The sequence below is a fragment of the Cervus elaphus genome, chromosome 27 (assembly GCF_910594005.1).
Source record: "Cervus elaphus chromosome 27, mCerEla1.1, whole genome shotgun sequence".
Taxonomy (NCBI): Eukaryota; Metazoa; Chordata; class Mammalia; order Artiodactyla; family Cervidae; genus Cervus; species Cervus elaphus.
In genome coordinates this window covers 36,006,696-36,030,820 of record NC_057841.1, presented here as the reverse complement: position 1 = coordinate 36,030,820, position 24,125 = coordinate 36,006,696, and the positions used below count along the sequence as shown (strand labels likewise).

Genomic DNA, 24,125 nt, shown 5'->3' with positions numbered 1-24,125 from the left:
GTGGATACAGCATATGAGGCCGGACAGTGCTTTCCGTTGTTCCAGCTTGGCACTGATTAAATATACCAAGCCACACTTCCTAACTGACTAGGACCAAAAAGTAATAATTTATTTCCTTGGCGTTTACAGTGGCTGACTTAAAACTGGACAGGAAAAAAAGATCAAGAAGTTTTCTAGAGTATTTCTGGCTATAATTAATTAATTATTTATTTAGTTATTCAAAGGGTTATTCGCTCAGTCGTGTCTGACTCTTTGCAACCCCATGGACTGTAGCCCACCAGGCTCCTCTGTCCATGGGATTTCCCAGGCAAGAATACTGGAGTGGGTTGCCATTCCCTTCTTCAGGGGACCTTCCCAATCTCCCACATTGCAGGCAAATTATTTACCACCTAAGCCACCAGGGAGTTTAATATATATTTATATGATGTTTCTAGTATATTAATTTATTAATATGCTTTTAATTAATGATGCATTATCATGACTCCAGGAGAGGATGGGGGGAGCAGTTTCAGATGTTGTACATCTTCTATATGTCTATACTTTTTGGGGATACTGGCTACTCTTCTGTCAACATTATTGTGTTCATTTTCAATACTGAGAATGCAAATCACACAGAATGGAAATATCTAATAGATTTTCCCAGTATCACAAAATTAGTAGCAGTATAGAAATCCGACGAGAAGAGATAACCATAAAACACATACTTGTTCATGGGTGAGAAGCTGTAGGGAATGAGTGCCATGTTTCAGCTGCAGTTCCCTAGCAAGCCTGCGCTTGGTCCATCTCTTCCTTTTCTTGCATCCCCAAATCAGGTTTAACATTTCTACACCTGCTTTCCGAGGCTGCATGAAGAACCTGAAGAAGACCACTGGCGTCGTCAGATTGAATGATACAGTGGGAGTAACAAAAAAGTGCTCAGAAGACTGGAAGGTAAGTGAAGAGTTCAGAACCTTGCAAAGGAGTGGTCCCCAGCTAACCCATGTTTGACTTTCGTTAACACACCAACTTTTGACGTATTCTGAAATGATGAACTAGCTCATTTATTACACTCTCCCTGTACTTGCAAAACCTCTTCAGGCTTGTGTATTAAATTTGTAGGAAGGTAGGAAAACCAGCTCTGCACACAAAAACACCAAGATGGTTGGCAAATTATCATGAAGAAAAAGCAAACTGTTTTTTCCCATGGGTCAGTTCAAGTGAAGTGACCTAGGTTAAGATACTATTATTTCAGCCGTGGGATGATTACAGGGCCAGTAATTTATTCCATGTTTGCATTTCAGCTCGTGCGATCTGCCTCATTCTCCAGGGGAGGACAGTTGAGTTTCACCAATTTGGACTTCCCATCATCCAGCCACTTCCAAGCCTCCTTCGGGTTTCAGACCTTTCAACCCAGTGGCATCTTATTAAGTCATCAGACGGGGGTATGAAATATTGTATGAATGTTGAACAAGATTTAAGCCTGACTCAAGGTTCAATGTCAAAAACAATAGAGGGATTTTGAAGGTAAATCCGTTGGGCATTTTTGTCTAGCATCACACAGTAGATGCTTTTGTGGATTTCAACCATGGAAGTAGTTGCCCGTCCTGGGGTAGGGCCTAAAAGAAATCAGGCTTAGAAAGTACATTCTAGCTTACATAATGGGATTTATGTGTATTCGTGGGCCCCATTTTCATTCTTTTCAGGTGTATTTTGAGTGAAGGTGAAGTAGAACTGGTATAAGTAATAATAATGTAGCTTTAAGTTTTTAGAACTAAGGAAAAAAAATCAGAATGTACACCCATTACTCGTTTGTGATTCCACAAAAGAGAGCTCTTGAGATTCCTTTTTTGGCAGCAGCAGCTTGTTGGACGATATTTGCATCGGAGAATGGAAGAAAGTAATGTCTTTTGCTCTTTGTTCCTGTAGAGCGAGCCACAGAGATTCTCTGACTTAAGAGTATTTAGCCAGTGTGGTCATGTAGGCGTAAAAGTCAGCTAATACTCTGAAATTGGCCGGTGGAACAACTGGGGTTTTAAAATAGAAAGAGAAGTAGGACACTCTTCTTCTTGAGTTTGTTTCTTCAGGACTGACAGCACAGCAGACAACTAGTATTTGCTGAAAGCAAGGACTAGCTGCCTCTGTGGTTATGTTGTAAATAGAACTCTTCTCCTCTCTTGCTGTCTTTTTCAATCAGCTGTTAGAGATCTTTTTTTTTTAATTCATGTTCTATTGATTATTTTTTTATTGGAATATAATTGCTGTACACTGTTGTATTAGATTCTGCTGCAAAACATCGTGAATCAGCCATGTGTATACATATATTCCCTCCCTCTGGAGCCTCCCTCCCACCCCCGTCTCACCCTTCTGGGTCATTACAGAGCACCGAACCGAGCTCCCTGTGCTATGCAGTATGGCTTTGAGATCCTTTTTTTGAAAAACAAAACAAAAATACCCCTGAAAAAGCACATGGCTACATTTAGATTGTGAGCCTGGCTTTTCTATCAGAGCAGGATGTTTTGACCCAGCTCTTTTTGTCAAAAAGTATTTATTTATTTATGGCTGCATCAGGTCTTAGTTGTGGCATGGGGACAAGGTCTTTGTTGAAGCACACAGGCTTAGCTGTCCCGTGGCATGCGGGATCTTGGTTCCCCAACCAGGGGTCACACCCTCATCCCCTGCATTGCAGGGCAGATTCTTAACCACTGGAGCGCCAGGGAAGTTCCTTGCCCCAACTCTTCTGACACACTCTCCTGTTTCCTCTGCAGGAGTGGGGACACTTAATACACAGTATACAAAATGGTCCAAAAGAGGCAGAAGACTTGGCTTAGCAAAAGAATAGGTCAATCCTGGACAAGGCAGGAACCCTTCAAATACCCTAGGAACAGTGCCTGCAACTTCTTAATGGATTCAACTTCTTAGGAAATACATTTCAGTTAGCATTCTTTTATCCAGTTTATAATAAATATTGCCAGTTGAAAAAACTCAACATAAAGTGAGACAATGGCTACAAACACACTCTGTAAACATTGGTTTAGGCTCAAAGCTCCCTGAAGAATCACATCTAGTTGAAAAACCACAAAAATTGTACCTGGTAGGGAAAACACATCAACAAAATGAAAATGACAACTGCCAAAACTACACCAATTTTTTTTGTATTTTTTAAATATTTATTTACAACCACACACATTTAAAGAACATTAGCAATTAATAGAAAGAATCAAATTATCTTGCCAAAATTTATAGCTGCAGAGTTTGACATTGGAAAATTGAACCTCCTGGAAATTAGGACCCAAAAATAAAAAATTCATGACTGAAGGGAAGCTGTCATTGTAATCATCTATGAAGAAAATAGATGAATCAAGTCTTTGTTGTAAAAATGTATTCAAAAAAACATTGATCCTGATGAAAGTAACTTCAGCAGAGTGAAAGCAAAAATAGAAAAATTTAGAAATGGTGTAACTTTTATATAATTGACGGAGACATTAAGTTGGTTAATGATTGTAGGTCCATAAAATGCAATTGACAGATTCATCAATGTTGAAATAATTTGCATAAGATTTTTATATTCATAAACACAGAGTCCAAATATTCAAAAATAACCTTTAGATCAAAATAGCAAAGTCAAAACATTAGGTTTGAAATATCCTGTTTTGTACATAGTTTTGCTCACACATTGAGTGTTGATACATTCATAATCATAAATGCAGGTGGACTGCACTGATGGGTACGTTGTTCTCTGATGATTGCAGGCAAGCAGTCTGCAGGTCACCCTGGAAGACGGTCACATTGAACTGAGCACCAGGGACAGCAGCAGCCCGATTCTCACGTCTCCACAGACGTACATGGATGGTTTACTGCATTATGTATCTGTAATAAGCGACAACTCTGGGTGAGTGAAATGGCTCTTCTGCCAGAGCACTAAGAATTTTATTTTATTTAGCTTAGTGGAATTTTCTAGTATCTTTTCTGAGACATATTTGTCCTCAATGTTGACACTATTTTACTAGTAAATCTTGACCTTCTTCTTGGTACTGTATCAATTTTCTCGTTGACTGAGAATCAACAGTTGGATGGATAAATAAGTTGGGGTACATTCAAAATGGGAGAATGAGAATGAAGGATCTACAGCTGTTCACAGCCACGTGGATGAACCGCGCATGTAAGGCCGAGCAAGAGAGGTCACATGTGAAAGACTGCTTTTCCCGTGACTTCATGTATATGAAATTCAGAAGCAGGCAAAGCTAAACTATTTCATCAGAATTTGGCATGCTGTGTTACTCTTGGAGAGAGAGAACTGGAAAGGGAGCCCAGGCAGGGTGCCTGGGGAACTGGCGGTGTTGGTGTTTTCACATTTCAAAGATGCATTGAGCTGGGCACTTAGGACCTGCACTTTCTGTATATATACAGGTACACCTGGGAGTATTGTGGGTTCAATTCCAGATGACTGCAATAAAGCTAATGACACAATAAAAAGAGTCACGCAACATTTTTGATTCCCAGTGAATATAAAAGTTATACTTACCTGCAGGGAGCCGGCCTGAATGTACAGGCCCCTTACGGCCCTAAGAGAGATCAAAAGGTCTCTCTTTGTCCTGCCACCCCTTCTTGTTAAAGTATAGACTGGCATTTGTCTCCTTCAGGGAAAAAACACACCGGTGACCTTTTTGCCTGTTTTTCTGGTGCTGATAAGCTCATCATGCCTGAAACCTGTTTTCCATCTAATATTCTATTGATGAAACCTGTTTTCATCTAATGTTCTATTGATGAAGCCTGTTTTCTATCTAATGTTCTAATGATCTTAATCATGTTGGGCGCTAGGGTAATTAATGCTTTACTGATCTTAAGTGTGGGAATTTAAAACATCTGTAGCTCTGCACGTATGCAAAACCCTCGATCTATTCTTAGTAACGCCTGTTAGCGAATATATAGGCGTGGTATTCTTCAATGAAGTTGGCGGAGTCAGACGCAAGCGGACTCCGTCCCTCTCAACCCCATCTTTCTCTTTCTGAGTCTTCTTTTTCCTAGGTACTCTGGTAATTGCGTTCTTGACCAGTTCGTTTGCCGGCAGGCTCCGGCACTTACCCTATACTGTATCTATCAAGTGTGCAACAGGTGTTTAAAAAAACTATGTACATAAAAAAATACGTAGAGAATACTTACATAAAAAATACTTTATCACTAAAAAAATGCTAACGATCATCTGAGCCTTCAGGGAGTTGTAATTGTTTCGCTGGGAAGCGTTTGAAATCTTGTGAAAACTACCAAAGTGAGACTCTAAGACTCGGAGTGAGGAAATGCTATTGGAAAAACAGTGCCAGTAGACTTGCTTGAGGCAGGTTGCCATAAACTTTCAATTTTTCAAAAACCACAATATCTGTGAAGCATATTTTAAAAATGAAGTCCAATAAAAGGAGCTATGCCTGTAGAGTACTTTAATAAAAATGCCATGTGCAAAAAGAAATATATGGAACAAAACTGCAAATGTTCTCTCAAAATAGTTTAGTGAGTTCTTTCAGGTAAAAGACTTTGGGTCTGAATCAAAGACAGTCAGTTGCCCACCTGGAGAGGATCGTTTTCACCAGCTGTTCTCACTCCTGTTTGTTGTTTTTTTGGTTTGTTTGTTTTTTCAGACTCCGGCTCCTCATTGATGACCAGCCTCTGAAGAATAACCAAAGGCTTCGAGGCCTTTCAGATTTCCAGCAGTCCCTGCGTCTGGGCGGGAGTCATTTCGAGGGCTGCATCAGCAATGTTTTCATCCAGAGGTGTGTGTGCCGCTGATGAGAGGGGCCTGCCGACACAGAGAACTTGTCACCATGGCTTCATGCTGCTCTCATCTGCAGACTTTCCAAACACCTTCTTTGGCACGATTTGTTGTTGTTCAGTCGCTCAGTTGTGTCTGACTCTTTGCGACCCCATGGACTGCAGTACGCCAGGCTTCCCTGTCCTTCACTATCTCCTAGAGTTTGCTCAAACTCATGTCCATTGAGTTGATGATGCCATCCAACCTCTGTTACCCACTTCTCCTCCTGCGCTCAATTTTTCCCAACATCAGGGTCTTTTCCAGTGAGTCAGCTCTTCAAATCAGATGGCCAAAGTGTTGGAGCTTTAGCTTCAACATGAGTCCTTCCAGTGAATATTTAGGGTTGATTTCCTGTAGGATTGACTGGTTTGATCTCCTTGCTGTCCAAGTGACTCTCAAGAGTCTTCTCCAGCACCACAGTTCATTGATTCTTAGGTGTCAGCCTTCTTTACGGTCCAACGCTCACATCTTTGGCACGATGCACGCATTAAAAGCAAACTAACCGAAAGCTCTGGGGCCCGGCCTCCCTTCGTAGCAGCAGCTTTGGAACATAACCTTGGAAAAGGTTTAATTAAAATTAACATTCAGATTATGTCCCTTTTTAGATGAGAGCAAAGCTCTCCCCTGAGCAGAGGGAGGGCCCGGGCCTGCTCATGAGCCTTAGGTAGCCCGGTAGGCTTGTGAGCTGCTGTTAGGGCTTGGTGACCGTCATAAGATAAAGTAGGTTTACCCATGAGATTTGTCTACAGAAATGCAGTGAGATAAATCCTTTCTTGAACTCACTTCTGTGGTTTCCTGTTATTCATCATCATTCTAGGTCATCTGGTGTCTGTGTTTGTCCTCTCTGCCTATTTTGTTTTTCATATTTCTTTTTTTGTATGTTTTTTAAAATTTATTTTTAATTGGAGGATAGTTGCGTTACAATTTTGTGTTAGTTTCTGCTGTACAGTTACGTGAATCAGCTATAAATATACATATATGCCCTCCCTCTGGAGCCTCCCTCCCAGCCACCCCTCATTCTACCCCTCCCGGGTCATCACAGAGCACCGGGCTAAGCTCCATGTACTGTACCCGAGCGTTTCACTAGCTCTCTGTTTCACACGTGGTCGTGTATATGTGTCCGTGCCACTCCTCGAATTCATCCCACCTTCCCCTTTCCCCCACCTTGGGTCCACACATGTATTCTCTACTTCTGCATCTCTATTCCTGCCCTACAAATAGGTTCATCAGTACTATTTTTCTAGATTCCACATATATGCGTTAATAATTTCCAGGTGGCACTAGTGGTAAAGTACCCACCTGCCAATGCAGGAGACATAAGAGACTCAGGTTCGATCCCTGGGTCTGGAAGATGCCCTGGAGGAGGGCATGGCAACTCACTCCAGTGTTCTTCCCTGGGGAATCCCCATGGACAGAGAAACCTGGTGAGCTACAGTCCATAGCGTCACAGAGTCAGACATGGCTAAAGCGACTTAACACACGTGCACACACATACCCTGTACTAGGTGGAAACAGATGAGCGTTTAGCCAGAAATCAGGGCAGTAAGAATGTGTATGTTGGAAACAAATTCTCCCTGCCAGTGTGTCTTCCTGGATGTGTCAGAGTTTGTTTCCGCTGTCATTCCAGATCATCAGAGAGTCCCGAAGTCCTGGATCTGGCCAGTAAGTCTTCCAAGAGAGATGTGTCCCTGGGATTCTGCAGTTTAAATGAACCACCTTTTCTAATGTTGCTTAAAGGGTCCACAAGGTTTTACAAAGCCAAGACTTTCAGTATCCACCAGGTGAGTGTCAAGAACCTTGCATTGGGGTTTGCTTCTTTCGGTGATTCTCAGAATCTTCCTCGCTGGAGATGTTGGGGAGGAGTGTAGATCACCTTCTTTCTCCCATGGTAGCCAGTGCCTCCAGGAAGTGGGACTAATGGGTCATCCATAGTTGGATTATACCAAAATTATACCAAAAAAAGTTTTCTTTTTAGCTTCTCTTTTGAATCTTGAACACTTGGCAATTTTCGCAGCCCTGTAAACAAATAGAGGGGCTTCCCTGGTGGCTCACTGATAAAGAATCCACCTGCCAATGCAGGTTCAGTCTCTGTCATGGGAAGATCTCCTGGAGAAGAAATGGCAACCCACTCTAGTATTCTTGCCTGGATAGAGGAGCCTGGCAGGCTACAGTCCACGGGGTCACAAAGAGTTGGACAGGACTTATCGACTGAACTAAGAACAAACAGGACTTTGACTTCAGTTTCTCAGTATCTGCAGCTGATGAGCCTTTTCCTACCCACAGACATTTCTCTGTCTTGCATTCTATAACCGGATACACACATGCACCCAGGCCTTGCCATGACCAGTGTGACTTGACCTTGACAGCACATTAGGGACACCTGGGGAGTGTTTAAAATCCCAGTGCATGAGTTGCATCCCACCCAATTAAGTCAAATACTCTTGAGTTAGGTCCAAGCAATAGGAGTTTATAAAGCTCCTGGGTGATTCTAATGTTTAGTTCTAAGAGAGGCTGAAAGGAAATGAAATTCCTGGTTTGGAAGAGTGGAAGCATTATCATAAACTGAACACAGGGTTAGAACTTGAATTCCTAGCTCTGCCTGAGGTCAACAGTGTGACCTCATATCCAAGGTTACAGTTAATATGATTAATGGATAACGCTGAGCCCCTCCAATGTGCCAGGTGTTACACCGAGCTCTTTAAGTGGATATTCTTACTAAACCCTCACATAACTGTGTGGGAGAAGTACTATTATCAGAGAAAAGGATGCAGTAGCCTAGAAAGGTGAGCAGTTTGTGCAGGCTCCCACAGATGGAAAGCGGCATTGGAATTTAAACTCAGCCTGACCCCAAAGCTGGGGCCTTCTTGAGAGCAATGCACTTCCATTCAACTCACTTTTCACTTCGAGTCAACCACATGCTGCTTGTCTGTCAGTAATTCTCCCACTGCATGATGATTCAGGGGAGTTGCAGAGATAGTACATAAAGAGAAACATTTAATGCTATTTAAGAAGAAATATATTTCATAAATCCCAAAGGGTTGTCGTTTAACTCTTAGGAAGAGATCATCTGTAGAACACCCCCATCAGGAATGAAGTCAGTCATTTTTTTTTTCACTGTTAGTCTGAGAGTTACTGAGAAGCTAGATTAGCACAGTCCTGGTGGAGATGAATATGGACTCGAAGTTATTCAGGGGATGGAATGTATCAGATCATATAATAACTGAAGGTGGGTGGCAGAGGAGAGGCAAGAGTTAATATAATTCTGAGACAGCTAGTGCAGGTTACTAGGGGGATGGAGAAGTCAGTTATGGAGAGAGGAGAAGGACAAGCCTTTAGGTGGAAGGAGAATGAATGGAGTAGGTGGCATATTGAGTGACAGGTGCCTCAAGCAGGTGGAAAGCTGGTGGGAGACTGGCAGGTGTCTCTGGGGGCATCAGCAGAAGAGTGGCATGGGGCAACTGATGTGGGAGACCCAGTGAGTACACTGGATGTAATGTTCCCTGTTTCATGCAAGCCCTCAGATTAGACAGAATAAGAAACTAATTCTGCCTCCAAAAGCCCAAAAACAGAAGACCACCAGGCTTTGTGGTTAAATACTGGACTTTGGGGCCAGCCTTCCTGGGTTTGCATCAGGTTTTCTCACTTACTACTGGTGAGTAGTAAGTGTGTGCTCTTGAATAATTAACTTTTCTGTGGGTCTACTTCTTGCAGCATCAATGAGGATAGTGAGTGAATGCTTAGTCTTTCAGTTGTGTCTGACTCTTTCCGACCTGGGGACTGTAGCTCACCTGGCTCCTCTGTCCATGGAATTCTCCAAGCAGGAATACTGGAGTGGGTTGCCATTCCCTTCTCCAGGGGATCTTCCTGACCCTGGAATCGAACCTAGGTCTCCTGCATGGCAGGCAGATTCTTTACCTGCTGAGCCATCGGGGAAGCCTTGTAAATGAGGATAGGTAATACAAGGCTATGGTTTTTCCAGTGGTCATGTATGGATGTGAGAGTTGGACTGTGAGGAAAGCTGAGTGCCGAAAAATTGATGCTTTTGAACTATGGTGTTGGAGAAGACTCTTGAGAGTCCCTTAGACTGCAAGGAGATCCAACCAGTCCATCCTGAAGGAGATCAGTCCTGGGTGTTCATTGGAAGGACTGATGCTAAAGCTGAAACTCCAGTACTTTGGCCACCTCATGCAAAGAGTTGACTCATTGGAAAAACCCTGATGCTGGGAGGGATTGGGGGCAGGAGGAGAAGGGGACGACAGAGGATGAGATGGCTGGATGGCATCACTGACTCGATGGACATGAGTTTGAGTAAACTCCGGGAGTTTGTGATGGACAGGGAGGCCTGGCGTGCTGCGATTCATGGGGTCGCAAAGAGTTGGACACGACTGAGCAACTGAACTCAACTCAACTGAATAGTAATATCTTATGGTGGTGTGAGGATTCAATGAGGTGATAGACAACATGTGGCACATGGTAGGCATGCAATAAATATTAGCTATTATTATTATCATTAAACACACTAATAACTTGAGAGGGACATGAGTGGTCTGCAGGCATTTTTCCTGCTACTGATCAGGGGCTGGGGGTGTTCTTTTTGGAGGAGGGGATAGCCAGACTGGGTCTGGAGTTTGGGTTAAATTTAGATGAGTGAATATTGTTGCTCCACAAACAGAAGCCCAAAGCTGGGAGACAGCAGGATGTGGTGGGACTCACAGGTACAGACACTTTGCAATGTTTTCCTCTCATCTCTCAGTTCTCACCATACCCGTACAAGAGCAGAATAAAATGCCAATCTTACAGGTCAGGAAATTGAATCCTAAGTTAAAAAAACTGCCCAAGAGCACTCAGTAAGTAGAGTTTGAATTAAAACTTAGGGCTGTAGAACCCCAAAGAATGTGCTCTTCATAGTCATGCGTCCTCTTTGTGTGTGTGTGTATGTAATAAAGTTTTATTAAAGTATAAAGGAGATAGAGAAAGCTTCTGACATAGGCATCAGAAGGGGGCAAAAGAGTACCCCCTTTGCTAGTATTAGCAATGGAGTTATATACTCTCCAATGAATCCAAAGAATGTCTGGAGGCTGCAAAAACCTCACCAGACCCACTCCCATAATTTACATTTTAAGATAACAGAGTTGGCCAGAAGGTTTAATCCAAAGATTGTCCTCAGGCAGGATACATCCTTGTAAAGACCAGACCTACCCCCATAATTTATGTTTTAAGATAACAGAATTAGCCAGAGGGTTTAATCCAAAGACTGTTCTCAGGCAGAATACATTATTGTTATATAATCCTAAGGAATGTAGAGGAAAAAAAGTAAAAAAGTTTGTCCTTTCTTCCTCCTTGAATATCCCAGACCTCTCTCTCCTTGGGGACCCCTAGACTTCTTATCAACCTGCCTAGGAAATGACTCTCTCATTCCCCCCTTTTCTTTTAGGAGAATTATGTTGCCTAGGGAAAAGGGGCATCATTCTCTTTCTATAACTGCTTCCGAGCTGACAAGGGGCGTTGCCCCTAAATTGGTGAGGCAACATATTCTCCTAATCCTCATAGTGAGGATGTCTGATCCAGGGGCTCCAAGTAATAGTTGGAGGAAGCTGTGGCACTCATAGGAGCTCGGACAACTATTTGTAAACTAAAAGCTTTTAGACGGTTAGAAAACCCCATTATACAGTTACAGATGTAAGGCAAAATAGTCATTAAACCAAGTTAAAATCAAAATGAAAAGTCACGTTATGTCCATAGTTACATCAGTCCATCTTAAGGTTGTTAGATGTCACCAGTTTAAGAAGAGGCATCACATGCAACTGTTGAAGGTATTTGCAGACTTAGAGAAAGTCCTTTCCTTGAAGTGGAGATGTCCACCATGGGAAGCCTTCCACTGATGAAGAGGGGAGTGCTCCGCAGACCCAGCAGTTAGACCGATTGTGGAATGCAGCATCGGAGTGAGCCCAGGACAGGAAGGCATTGTCTTGAGGATCAAACGGCAGACTCAGGATTTCTGGAGTCAGCAGAAGTAGGTTCACATAGATTATCAGGCCCATCTTGTCCTGAAGGATCCCGGACGAGCCCCCAAGATGAAAGATTGTTGCTGAATGATAAGACGCGGGATTCTTGGCCTCCGGAGGAGACGAATTCAATCCGGGGCCAGAGACGAGGCTGGATCGCTCAGAACTTTTGTGTAATAAAGTTTTATTAAAGTATAAAGGAGATAAAGAAAGCTTCTGACATAGGCATCAGAAGGGGGCAAAAGAGTACCCCCGTCATGCGTCCTCTTCACGTGTGGTCTCTACAGGCTTGGGAAGCTCGGTGAACAGGGATGGTTTGGAGGAGAAAGGGGACAGGGGGAGGTGAACTCAGAACCACTCACTGGAGCCCAATCAGATGAGCCTTGGATGGCTTGATATGAGGTGTTTTGTTTTCTTTTTCTTTTCTTTTTTTTTTTTAATAAAAATGGTTGAATGCTGCCTCTCTCAAGAACTACTGTGGTTCTTCTCTTGAGAACCACTGTGGGTCTTCTGAAGCTCCAGGAAGAGGAATGTTAGTTGTTCAGTCATGTCCAACTCTTTGTGACCCCATGGACTGTAGCCAGCTAGGCTCCTCTGTCCATGGGAATTTCCAGGCAAGAATACTGGAGTGGGTAGCCATTTCTTTCTCCAGGGCATCTTCCTGACCCAGGGATCAAACCCAGGTCTTCCGCAATGCGGGCAGATTTTTTACTGTCTGAGCCACCAGTGAAGCAAGCCCCCAGGCAGGGGAGGTGCTCTGGATACCTGCTGGTCCCATGTACCACAGACCTGTGTAGGATGGGAGGGAGCAACATGTATCCTCCCCCAGAATGAATTCATCCCTATTGAATTCAGCTCTTAGAATCAAAAGTCAAAACTGAGCAAGGCACTTAGCAAGACAGGCATTCTCCACCCTTCCCCCAGATAATTAGCTGTCCTGATTTTTGGTTTCTCTCCCACACAGCCATTGCAGGATGCGCCAGCCATCTCCCCGAGGAGCTCGAAGGCATGGGGAGAGGCTCAGTTTTGCCCACTACTTCCCGGAGCCCAGACCAGCCACCGAGCCTTCCGGTTTGGGGACAGTCCCACCAGCCACTTGCTATTCATGCTTCCCCAGGATTTGCTGAAACCCAGGTATTATTTCATGTTCCTGCCCCACGCCAACTCAGACTCTGAGCCTACGTAGGGCTCTATATATACTAGGGCAGGCTAACCGCCGTGATGCCAGGCACTTGCCACTGAGGAAGGGGCTTGTTGTTTAGTCACTTAATCATGTCCAGCTCTTTGTGATACTATGGACTGTAGCCCGCCAGGCTCCTCTGTCCATGGGGTTACCCAGGCAAGAGTACTGACGTGGATTGCCATGCCCTCCTCCAAGGGATCTTTCTGACCCAGGGATTGAACCTGTGTCTCCTGCTTGGCAGGCGGATTCTTTACTGCTGAGCCACCTGGGAGGCCCAGTGAAGTGGGGAACAACCATGTTTATGAAAAGAAGTGCCAGCCTGCCCAGCACACAGAGCCCAGCCACTGAAGCATCCTTCCTCCATGCGGCCAGAGGCACACCTGACAGGTGCTGCCCAGACCCTGAAACAGTCAGCTCGGCTCTGGTTTAGAACTGACAGTGTGCTAAAAATAAGGCTGATATGTCTTTCCAAAGCTGCTGTTTATTTCTGTGATACATCACCTTTCTTCTCCTGCATTCTACAGTCAGAGAAAAATCATTCTTTCAGGAAGACTTGGTGCCAGATAACATCATCTTTAGAGAATACGTTGGGACGTTTTGTGCTAACAAGTTGTATCTCTTTGGGGGAGGAGGGAATGAGCAGAGATATTAATTGTGTCAGGAAAAAAACAAAGGCGAGGCTTGTCATTTTCATATGATTTGAAGGTGACATAAATAAAACAGTGCCCAGAATTCTTTGGGGACTTATCTACCGAGGCAGAATTGCCCAAAAGTCAAAAAGACCTGGCTTTCCGATTTTGGCTTTCCATCCACTTGCTCGGCCGCTGGCTGCCTGTGTGACCTCAGGCCACAAGCCAGTTCAGGTCATGGGGATGCAGATGTCAAGATGAGATTAGATGCGCAAGAGAATGGTTGTTCCTGTGGAAGATAAAAGAGGGGAGCAGGAGCTGGTGGGGAGAGCCTTCAGCTGAGATGCGGCGAGGGTGCTGTGAAAGGAGAGGGGAAGGCAGACAGAGGCGGGAAGAGCCTCAGCAGGGACGCTCTGAGGAAGTCAGGCTGGCGGGTGGGCATCCAAGCAGAGATCATCACCAGTGTTGGCAGAATGGCCTGGCTCTTTTCTGCTGAGCTTGATGTGTAGCTGGGAGTCACTGGGTGCCACTGAGGTTCTGAGAGAGGGGCAGCTGGGTGCTGCCAGGCCACTGTGCCCCGGCAGTGGGGTCTCCTGAAGGGAGCTCTGAGGGGCAACTCCAAGGCCGCCACACGCTGCTCTTCAGCTTGTCTTATTATGCCACACTTAAAAGTGGCATAATTACACCTGCCTCACATGTTTCCAGAAATTGCTCCATCTCTTTGAACCTCAGTTTTCTCAGCAGTTAAATAGGGTTGGTAATGCCTTGCTTGGAGGGAGGAGAGGTCATAGGTTGGAATGAGCTGGCCCTCGGAAGTGGGCTCAGTAAGCAAGTGTGTGATTCGCAGGCAGGTGTGAAAGCCGGAAATGGGGGGGGGGGGGGGGCTGAGTGTGTGAAAGCCAGAAGGGGAGGGGCTGAGTGTGTGAAAGCCAGAAGGGGAGGGGCCAAGCTATGAAGGTGAGCCTCAGCCCTGAGCTCCAGACTCCAGTAGACTCATAGACATTATGGAGATCCCTGATCTGGCAAAGTTGTGTCAGTGGGAGACAGGCAGACAGCAGAGGTGGTGACCCTCTCAGCTCTCAGCCCGTCCTGGGCCTACCCCGCTCCCCAGCGCTGCTCTCTCAGTCACGCTGGCCATAATGTCAACAGTCTCCCTGGGATGCTGCATGCACTGCCCTTTTTCCACCCTTCAGCCCCCCTCCCGTCTTCCCCAGCTCTGAGGCTGTTCCGCTAGCTTTGCACTCCCCCCTCCCTCCATGGCCCCTTTTCTCCTGCATCTTTTCTCAGCACATTCACTGTGATGACCTATCTGGCTTCCTCTGATGATTCAACCCTGGCATCTTCCCATCCAACACTGAATTATATATAATAAATGGAAAAAGTAATATTCTTAAAGGGGAAGTGGGAAAAAGTAATCCTTAGTACATATAATTTTAAAATTATTTTAGTCCCCAATATTGTGGCAATCAGTGTATTTTCAGGATCTTGCAAGATTTGGACTATTCTGTCATTCTCATCCTAATTTCTATTCTTGCAAGTTTGGTCTCTGCTTTAAAACTGTGTACCACCATTTTAGGGACTTCCCTGATAGCTTAGTTGGTAAGGAATCTGCCTGCAATGCAGGAGACCCTGGTTCAATTCCTGGGTCTGGAAGATCCGCGGGAGAAGGGGTAGGCTACCCACTCCAGTATTCTTGGGCTTCCATGGTGGCTCAGCTGGTAAAGAATCCGCCTGCAATGTGGGAGACATGGGTTTGATACCTGGGTTGGGATGATCCCCTGGGGAAGGGAAAGGCTACCCACTCCAGTCTTCTGGCCTGGAGAACTCCATGGACTGTATAGTCATGGGGTCGCAAAGAGTCAGACACAACTGAGCGACTTCCCCTTTCACCACTATTTTAACCTCTGGGTGAATGTAAAAAAAAAATGCTTCTTTGCTCTCTGCCTTACCTTCTAATCCTCAGCAATAAAGACTCATAGCTGCAATACAATATGCCAGGATTTGAAGCTACTGATGTCTTTTTGGGGTGTTAGTCAGTTAGTCTTTTCTGAAAGAAAATTGCTTTAAGAAATAATGCTGGAAAGCAAATGTCAAGTCCAATAACAAAGCCCACATATGTGTAAAGTACTTTAATTCTGTAGCAAGTTCTAATATCCTCCTCAAATTGGCTAACCCTCCTTCTCCAAACCTCCGCACTGACAGGCAGCTACACCGAGAGACATACTGAGCAGTGTCACCATCTGGTCGCTTTAATCTCACGAATATAGATTTCTTTTTCATTTTGAGGAACTCTACCCTCAAGGAAACTTGCAAATCTGAAGCATGAAAGTGCATCTCCAGGTTTGCTCAACCTCACAGTATTAAAAAGCAAAGAGATGTAACAGCGTCAGTATTTCTTCCACTTCCTGATTCTGCCTCCACATGTTTCCATTTACTTCAATTCAGTAACTGTTTCTTAGGGCTTCCCAGGTGGCAGTGGAGGTAAAGAAGCCGCCTGCCAGTGCAGGAGACAGATGTGGGTTCCATCCCTGGGTCGGGAAAATCCCCTGGAGCAGGGCATGGCAACCCGCTCCAGTATTCTTGCCTGGAAAATCCCATGGACGAGGAACCTGGCAGGCTACAGTCCACTGGACATGACTTAGCAAGTAAACCACAACCAGGGCATCTACACAGCACAAACCAGTCAAAGAATGAAACATCCATTGCTTCATTCTCAGAGCTCATCATGGTGCCTTGTACATATGACCCACTCATTAAATATTTGTTGAATGAATAAGTAAATGGATGAATGGATGTGAGTGTGCATAGAAAGTAAAGCTTGCTTAGCCACACGTGCCTATATGCAACCATCATGCAAAGGAAATTTAACTTTAACTCTTTGCTTTTACTGCATGATGCTTGCTTAATTCCTGTTCCATCAAAGGTGAGGTATTAAGGTCTGAGAAACATAAGGGTGGGCAAGAGAAGGTGAACTGGACTTCTGTGCCTCTGTGTTAAATATGTCTTACAGAAAGAAGATGCCTACCCAATGCTTAACTCAAATCCTTGTTATTAAAGTTTTTCCCTGACTTTTCCTCGCAACTTTCTTTTCTCTGCATGTATATGAAATAGAAAACATATTCACTGGGTTTAAAAATCGAGGCTGCTCAGTGAAATAAGCCAGTTGCAAAAAGACAAATATTGTATGATTCTGTTTCTATGAAGCACCTACAACAGTCAGATTCTTAGAGACAGAAAGTAGAATGGTGGTTGGTAGGCAGTGCGGGGAGGAGGGAATACAGAGCTGTTGTTTAATGTGTAGGGATTTTCAGTTTTACAAGATGAAAAGAGTTCTGGAGATTTGCTGCACAACAGTGAAGGTACTTAACACTTCTGAACTCTATTCTTAAAAATGGTTAAAAGATGCTAAGCTTTATGTTATGTGTATTTTACCATAATTTTCTAAAATGCAGATTTTTTTTTAAAGTAGGGCATCTTCCTCCTTGCCATTCACTGAGACTTACGTCGCTAGCTGAGGTTGTCATAAAACTTCCTCTTATTCCCCAACACAGTAAGGAAATTATACAACAAAACTTTTAACCGCTGAAAAACAAGCTTTTAAAAACTCCCAAAGAAATAGGTTGTTTAATCAATTACATGCCTTAGTTTATTCACTTAAATTATGGAGTAGTGGGGGGTTGCTCCTCACCCTCTCTCCTGGCTTTGGAGATTTGGAGAAACACGACAAACCTCTTGTTTTCCTTCTTTGCATTTTGCTCTCTTTCCCCTGCAGGTCACAGTTTGCTGTGGATGTGCTGACAACGGCGTCCAGAGGGCTCGTGTTTTATACGGGGACTAGGAACTCCTTTATGGCTCTTTATCTTTCAAAGGGACGGCTGGTCTTTGCCCTGGGGGCAGAAGGGAGAAAACTGAAGCTCAAAAGCAAAGAGAAGTGCAGTGACGGGAAGTGGCACACGGTGAGCTCTGGGGCTGCCTTAGAACCTCCCCCGGGGCCGAGTTCACTGCCGAGTAGCTGAAGACAGAAGTCTCAGCTTCTTCCAGGCAGGAGGGCACGAGCACTGGGAGAGCACGTGTGGTCAGAGGCACCGAGCACCCCAGCATGTCGGCCCCAGAGACTCCTGCACGTGCCATGCACGAATGTCATCCTAGACGCCAAGATGGGCTTTCCTCTCTGCTTCTTCAGATCCTCCCTGCCTCACAGCTCCGTGGACTGCTCCTTGCTTGTTCCCGTCCTTGCCCCCTTTACCATTTCTCTCCTTCAGGACAATTTCCAGGTCTCCAGACCCTTCTCTGAGTCTGGAATGCTTTCTCTAGAGCACAGGTGTAAGGGCCCACATCCTTAGCATCTCAGCTCTTGCCTAAAGGCATCCCGGGGTTAAAGAAATGCAGTCTAAGGCAAGTGTGTACATGCATGCTAAATCGCTTCAGTTGTGTCTGACTCTTTGTGACTCTATGGACTGTAGCCCACCAGGCTCCTCTGTCTATGGAATTCTCCATGGCAAGAATACTGCAGTGGGTTGCCATTCCCTTCTCCTGGGGATCTTCCAAGTCAGGGATCAAACCCAGGTCTCTTGCATTACAAGCAGATTCTTTACCATCTGAGCCACCAGGGATGCAGGGTGAGGCAGGCCCAGGTCATTTAAGCACTGGATTAGGTGAGGATTTGGGATTTTATTCTGAGTCTCTGAAGCTTTTAGAGAATCTAAAACTTAAAGCTGATCATGTAATGCTTTTTTTTTTATCTTTTTAAAACCCTCTTTAGCTGAAGCATTTATAAAGGAGCAAAAGTAGAAGACCAGATGGTTGCTGTTGCCTTTGGTTCAAGAGACCAAGGTGGGGGGGGAGAGAGTGGATGTGTCAGAAGGCAGAGCCCAGAGGGCCTCTTGACTCCTCTGGAAAGAGAGGAGTCAAGATGGAGTCCTGTGATTTTGGACCAGCATTGGGGTCAGTAGTGGAGATGAGAGGGAGAAGCTGTGGGGAAGGTGGGTGTGGCTGGGGAAGAACGGTTCTGTTGTGAATATCCTTTGATTGAGTTGCCTGTCAGACATCCAAGCCCAGGTGTCAGTAGACAGTGGAGGCCAGCAGTCACAGCTGGGCATCTGCACTGGAGAGTCATTAGTGAATAGTCTGGTAGCCAGGAGGTGGCAGAGTCCACACCAGAGTCCAGGGATCCTGACTTTTAGCAAAGAGTTGAAAACACTTGCTCCTCTTGTTAGACAAGAAGTAGCCCTCGGTCTCTTCTCCAGGACCCCTGCTCAGAGGAGCATGTGGCTTTCCCTGTCTCAGCTCTGCACAAACTCTTCCTTGCCCTGCGTTGCACGGATGTGTGTTTATTTATGACCCTTTGACTCTTCAGTTATTTGTCTTTTGTCTAAGTTTCCAGGCCAGCTATTTATTTTTGTTCACTTTTGAGAATTTTTTTTTAGTTCATGTTTTAAGCTCACTCTGGTTAATATCTAACATAATCTCACAAAATAAGGATGATGAAAAACACTAGGGAAAAAATATCTCTGATTTTTTTTAAAGCTACTTGAAGGGACAGAAACATTTTTTTTTTAAAAATTCCTGTGACCACTAATAAACTACAATGCCAGATGTTGAAGGTAAGAATACAGTTAACTTATTTTCTTTATCCTTAAGGTGACATTTGGGCAAGATGGAGGCAAGGGGCGCTTGGTTGTGGATGGTCTGAGGACCCGGGAGGGACGTCTGCCTGAAAATTACACCATCAGCCTCAGAACACCAGTTTACCTGGGATTGGCTCCATCAGGGAAACCAAAGGTAAATAGGGATGCTTCGGAGCCATAGATGAGAACAAGTCACCTTCAAAGTTTTATAAGATATTCAAGAGTATCAAAATTCTTTAAATTATTTTAAAAACTGAATCTGTGTTTTAATGTTATTTAACATGTTATAAGATAAAATTATCCCAAGAACCAAACTTGGGGAAAATTTGGGCTAAGGAGAAAGTTACCAGTCTGTCTGTCCCCAGAAGGAGGGGCACGTGCCTGGATTTGTCAGGTTCAAAGGCTCCGATGGGGTTGTGGCCACAGGGCTGAGCTCTGCGGGTGCCCCTTCCCCCTTCTCCTCCAGGAGGCCAGAGCCCTCACTGCCCTGGTTACTTGGGGTGGCCGAACTCACCCATGACTAGTCTCCCAGATTTGCCCTTTTCGCTCATGACGTGAAGATGGGCCTGTCAACAGCTCCAACCCAGACACTGTCTTCTGGCAAATACGCTACCAGACGCTCAGCCCCTCCTGCCCCTTCCCTCTCCACGGGCACCCATTCTGGTGTGAGGGAAGGGATCAGATTCCATTCTGGGCCGGAAATGGACATAATTAAAGCAGGGCACTTCTGCCAGAGTGGGTTCTAGACGGTCAGGCTGACCTGGCCTTGCCTGTGATGTCTCCACAGGGCTCATCCTGGCCCACTTGAGTTTTACACTGGGGTTTGGGCCAAAACCCCAGCCAGTCAAAGTACTGTTTTACTCTTTGTATATAGTAACTGTTATATATGTATCATAAGTAATATGTAACATAATTTATGTATTATCTACTACATTATAATGTATAACATATAATCTCTACATATATAATGTATACTGTATAATCTATACATATATAATGTAACACATGTATAATGGATAACATGTTAATTGCTAAGGAGGTTACTCATTGCTTGTTTTTCTGCAATCTCGGTACCTGTTTCTCAGAGAAATCACAGGACAGGGTAGCAATTCAGGGGCACAATTTGTATGCTCTTTGACTTGGATAAATCACACTCAACATCCTAAAGTCTGAGACAACCAGTCTCACCCCACTTACAACATCCTTTACATGCAAGGTCCCATTTACATGCCTGCCTTCACCCCGAGGATGGAAACCACTGAATCGCCCTCCTCCACGTCCTTACAAAGGGCGGGCAACATCCAGTCCCCCAGTGGCTATCTCAAGACACACAGCATCTTTGGAGATTCTGAGTTAGTTTATGGCCTGTCCTGGAGGCTCTGAGCATCATGTCAGATATAAGCTCATCATTGTTTATGACGGCAAATCTGAAGAAACTAGAAATTTCACAGGAGGCCCAATCAGCACTCTGTTGTTGACACCGACACCACATGCCTCTAGAATGCCATGGGATTCCCTTAAAATGATCATGTCTTGCATCTGTCATGTAGGATGTCAGAGTCCTAAAGGCATTTGCTCCACAAGAGCGCTGAGGGATTTTATTCAGCGATTTATTAACTTTTTGGAGAATTTCATGGAAGTTCTAGCTCCTCTCCCTGGGAAAATGCACTGGACTTCTGATATATAATTTAAGGGCTCAGAAAACCCCAGAAGCTCATCCCTGGGCCCCAAGTGAGGAGCCTTTGTTCCAGGCCCGGTTTGGGCAGTTGTGGGGCTCCACACAGGCCCTTTGATCCCATCCCCTGCGTCTGATCTTAACCCCTCCAGCGTTTGTGATTCGTTGACGGTGCACTGGGCCCAGCAATGTAGGAGCTTTTTTACACTTTATTATTTTGGGAATGTTTTGGCCTCTTTTATCAGTCAGCTGCCCTGCCTTAAGCTATCACACGGGCTTATGAAACTCTAAAGTATTTTGTACCTGCAAAGAGATGGGGAGATCTGTGAACTGCAAGGTGGAAATTCCCCCTTGTTGCAGCTCTGGTGGTGACCTGGGGTCAAGTCACCCCCTCTATTCTTTTTTCTTAAGCTTTTTATTTTATATTGGAGTATAGCCAGTTTATAATGTTGTGAGAGTTTCAGGTGAACAGGGTAGGGACTCAGCCATACATACACATGTAGCCATTCTCCCCTAAATTCCCCTCCTATCCAGGCTGCCACAAGACATTAGGCATAGTTCCATGTGCTATGCAGTAGGTCCTTGTTGGTTATCCATTTTAAATATAGCAGTGTGTACAGGCTCATCCCAAAGTCCCTATCTATCCCTTCCTCCCAGCAACCATAAGTTTGTTCTCTTAAGTCTGTGAGTCTCTTTCTGTTTTCTAAGTAAGTTCATTTGTATCATTTCTCTTTAGATTCCACATATAAGGGATGGCATACAGTTTTTCTCCTTCTTTGTCTGACTTACTTCACTCAATATGACAATCTCTAGGTACATCCATGTTGCTGCAAATACACCCCCCTCTATTCTTGATTCCACACCAGGTAGCCATCTCCACTACCCCTGCTCTCTGCACCAACACCCCTTGGTTTGGCAACACCTTCAAACTTTGACCACCCACGAGATACCTGGTATCCATGTTTTCTGGCACCATGGAGGGAGCCAGAATGGACCAGTCAGGCCCACCTGACTCTTGGAAGCAGGATGGATGGATCCCTCTCCTTCCTGCTTTTTTGAACAACTGCCCTCACCCTTGACCTTGGCTGCTTGTACATTTCTGGGAGCTGTGGGTCATGCAGTTTGCTTTCTCTTCTGCTTGGTTGCAGAGCCTCCCCCAGAACAGCTTTGTGGGCTGCCTGAGGAACTTTCAGTTGGATCTGAAACCCCTGGAAACCCCTTCTGCAAGTTTTGGGGTGTCTCCTTGCTTGGGTGGCTCTTTGGAGAAAGGCATTTATTTCTCCCAAGAAGGAGGTCATATCATCCTAGGTAAGGAGCAGTTTGGAAGCATTTCAATCTTCATAGCCTTGATTCTGAAGAACTTTTATCCTTTTTCTTGAATTATGATGGGTTACCTATTTCTTTAATTTTCTTTTGAAAGCTAACTCTGTGTCACTGGGGCCAGAATTTAAGCTTGTTTTCAGCATTCGCCCGAGAAGCCTCACTGGAATTCTCATTCACATTGGGAGTCAACCCGGGGAGCACTTATGTGTTTATATGGAAGCAGGAAAGGTACGTGGTCCTCTGATGACACGGGAGAGTGTGTGAATCTATATTAGAACCACATTCTATTTCTGGAGACCAAGGTAGGTGAAGTTAAGGTAGACTGGAATCTGAACTTGTATTTAAGAGACATAACTTCAGGGCTACTCTTTGGGTTTAGCAAGTAATTTGGTCATCATGTTTTCTGTTCTTCATCTTTAAAGTTGGGCAGATGCAAACAGGCTGGGCTGAATTTCAGCTCCACCACTTAGTTAAATGGCCCTAGGGAACTTAACCTCTTTCAGACTCACTTTCTTTATCTTTATAAAGAGAATAGGACTTCCCTGGCAGTCCAGTGATTAAGACTCTGAGCTTCCAATGCAGGGGATGCAGTTTCAGTCCCTGGTCAAGGAACTAAGATCCCACATACTGTGTGGCATGGCCAAAAAAATGAAAAGCTAAATTCAAATGTGGAGAATAATGCTTATACCTGAGGGCTTTCGTCCGAAAGAAGAGAAGCTGCTGTATACTCAAAACAGTTTCATTTTTCTCACCTCCCTTTCACCCTTGTCACGTGTCTCCTTTTATTCATAAGGGCAGGGCCAGGATTCATGGGATGGATTTTCTCACCAGCTGTCTACACTGTGTTACACCCAGGCCCATGGCCCTGTGTCCTCCGGGTCAGTTTCAGATTCCCCTGATCCTGTCTACACGGCGCACCAGCCTTTCTGGTCCCTGCAGTCAGGCCGGTCACCGGGTTTGCATCCAGCCTTCCTTCAGCTTTTCATGGATTCCTTCTTCAGTGTGTGCTTCTGCTGCACCATCCTTCCCATCACTCACAGGCCTACTCCATATCTTATTTCTACCCCCCACTTTTATGTCTTACCTTTTTAAAAAATATTTATTTATTTGGCTGCGCTGAGTCTTAGCTGTGGCGTGAGAACTCTCAGTTGCGACATGTGGGATTGGACCCAGGCCCCCTGCATTGGGAGCATGAAGTCTTAGTCACTGGACCACCAGGGAAGTCCATCTCTTATCTTTTCAAAAAAATCTCTTTAAAAGCAAATTCTTCCAGGAAGCCTCTCTCAATTAAGACCTTAAGGCAAAGATTGATAATAACGCCATTTTCTTATACCTCTATCCTTCCAGTTTATTAAACATGAGGGAAAACTCTCAGGATAAAATATAGTAGCCCAAACTCTTGGATGCTTTTTTAAATTAAGCTGCAGCTTGAAGTGTGAGCGGGCCTCTCGTGGGCCAGAGGAGCGAGCAGCTATGATTGAGGTGGTGCAGACAAGCCTCACTTCTCATGGGAGGGGCTGGGAAATGCCGCCAGTGAGACCTTCTGGATAGGAAATAATCCACCCCCCCGAAATCCAGACCTGGTAACCTTCCTAACTAACAGCTGTGATGCTGTTTAGCTTGAAAATTGCCCAAGAAGAGGCTACACTGTCTGAGGACCTGCAAATTAAGTGTAAATTATTTATCCACATGCTTATTTCAGTCCTCTCATTTCCTTGACCTTGATTCAGCCCATGGAGGATCCTGGCCCAGAGTGGGAACGTGGGATTCTGCACAATAGCACATTGAGTGCCTGACCCTGGCACGTGCCCAGAGCAAACTCGGTCGGTTAGCCTGCTGAATTCCTTGGATGAGAACCCTCCTGAAGTCCTGTGTTCACGGAATTATATAAGAGGCTGGCCTTT

General features: G+C 44.8%; 1 protein-coding gene across 3 annotated transcripts in view; it reads left to right on the top strand.

Moving 5' to 3' along the window:
* The window catches only part of LAMA3 (laminin subunit alpha 3), a 250,418-nt gene that overhangs the window by 222,920 nt on the left and 3,373 nt on the right, over positions 1–24,125 (top strand). For all 3 annotated transcript variants that reach the window (XM_043889262.1, XM_043889260.1, XM_043889263.1), the window contains 10 exons: positions 813–930; positions 1,281–1,421; positions 3,729–3,868; positions 5,610–5,741; positions 7,407–7,560; positions 12,749–12,918; positions 17,369–17,552; positions 19,237–19,377; positions 22,047–22,206; positions 22,319–22,449. In XM_043889262.1, coding sequence (XP_043745197.1) covers positions 813–930; positions 1,281–1,421; positions 3,729–3,868; positions 5,610–5,741; positions 7,407–7,560; positions 12,749–12,918; positions 17,369–17,552; positions 19,237–19,377; positions 22,047–22,206; positions 22,319–22,449 — 1,471 coding nt within the window. The remainder of the gene's footprint in view (positions 1–812; positions 931–1,280; positions 1,422–3,728; positions 3,869–5,609; positions 5,742–7,406; positions 7,561–12,748; positions 12,919–17,368; positions 17,553–19,236; positions 19,378–22,046; positions 22,207–22,318; positions 22,450–24,125) is intronic.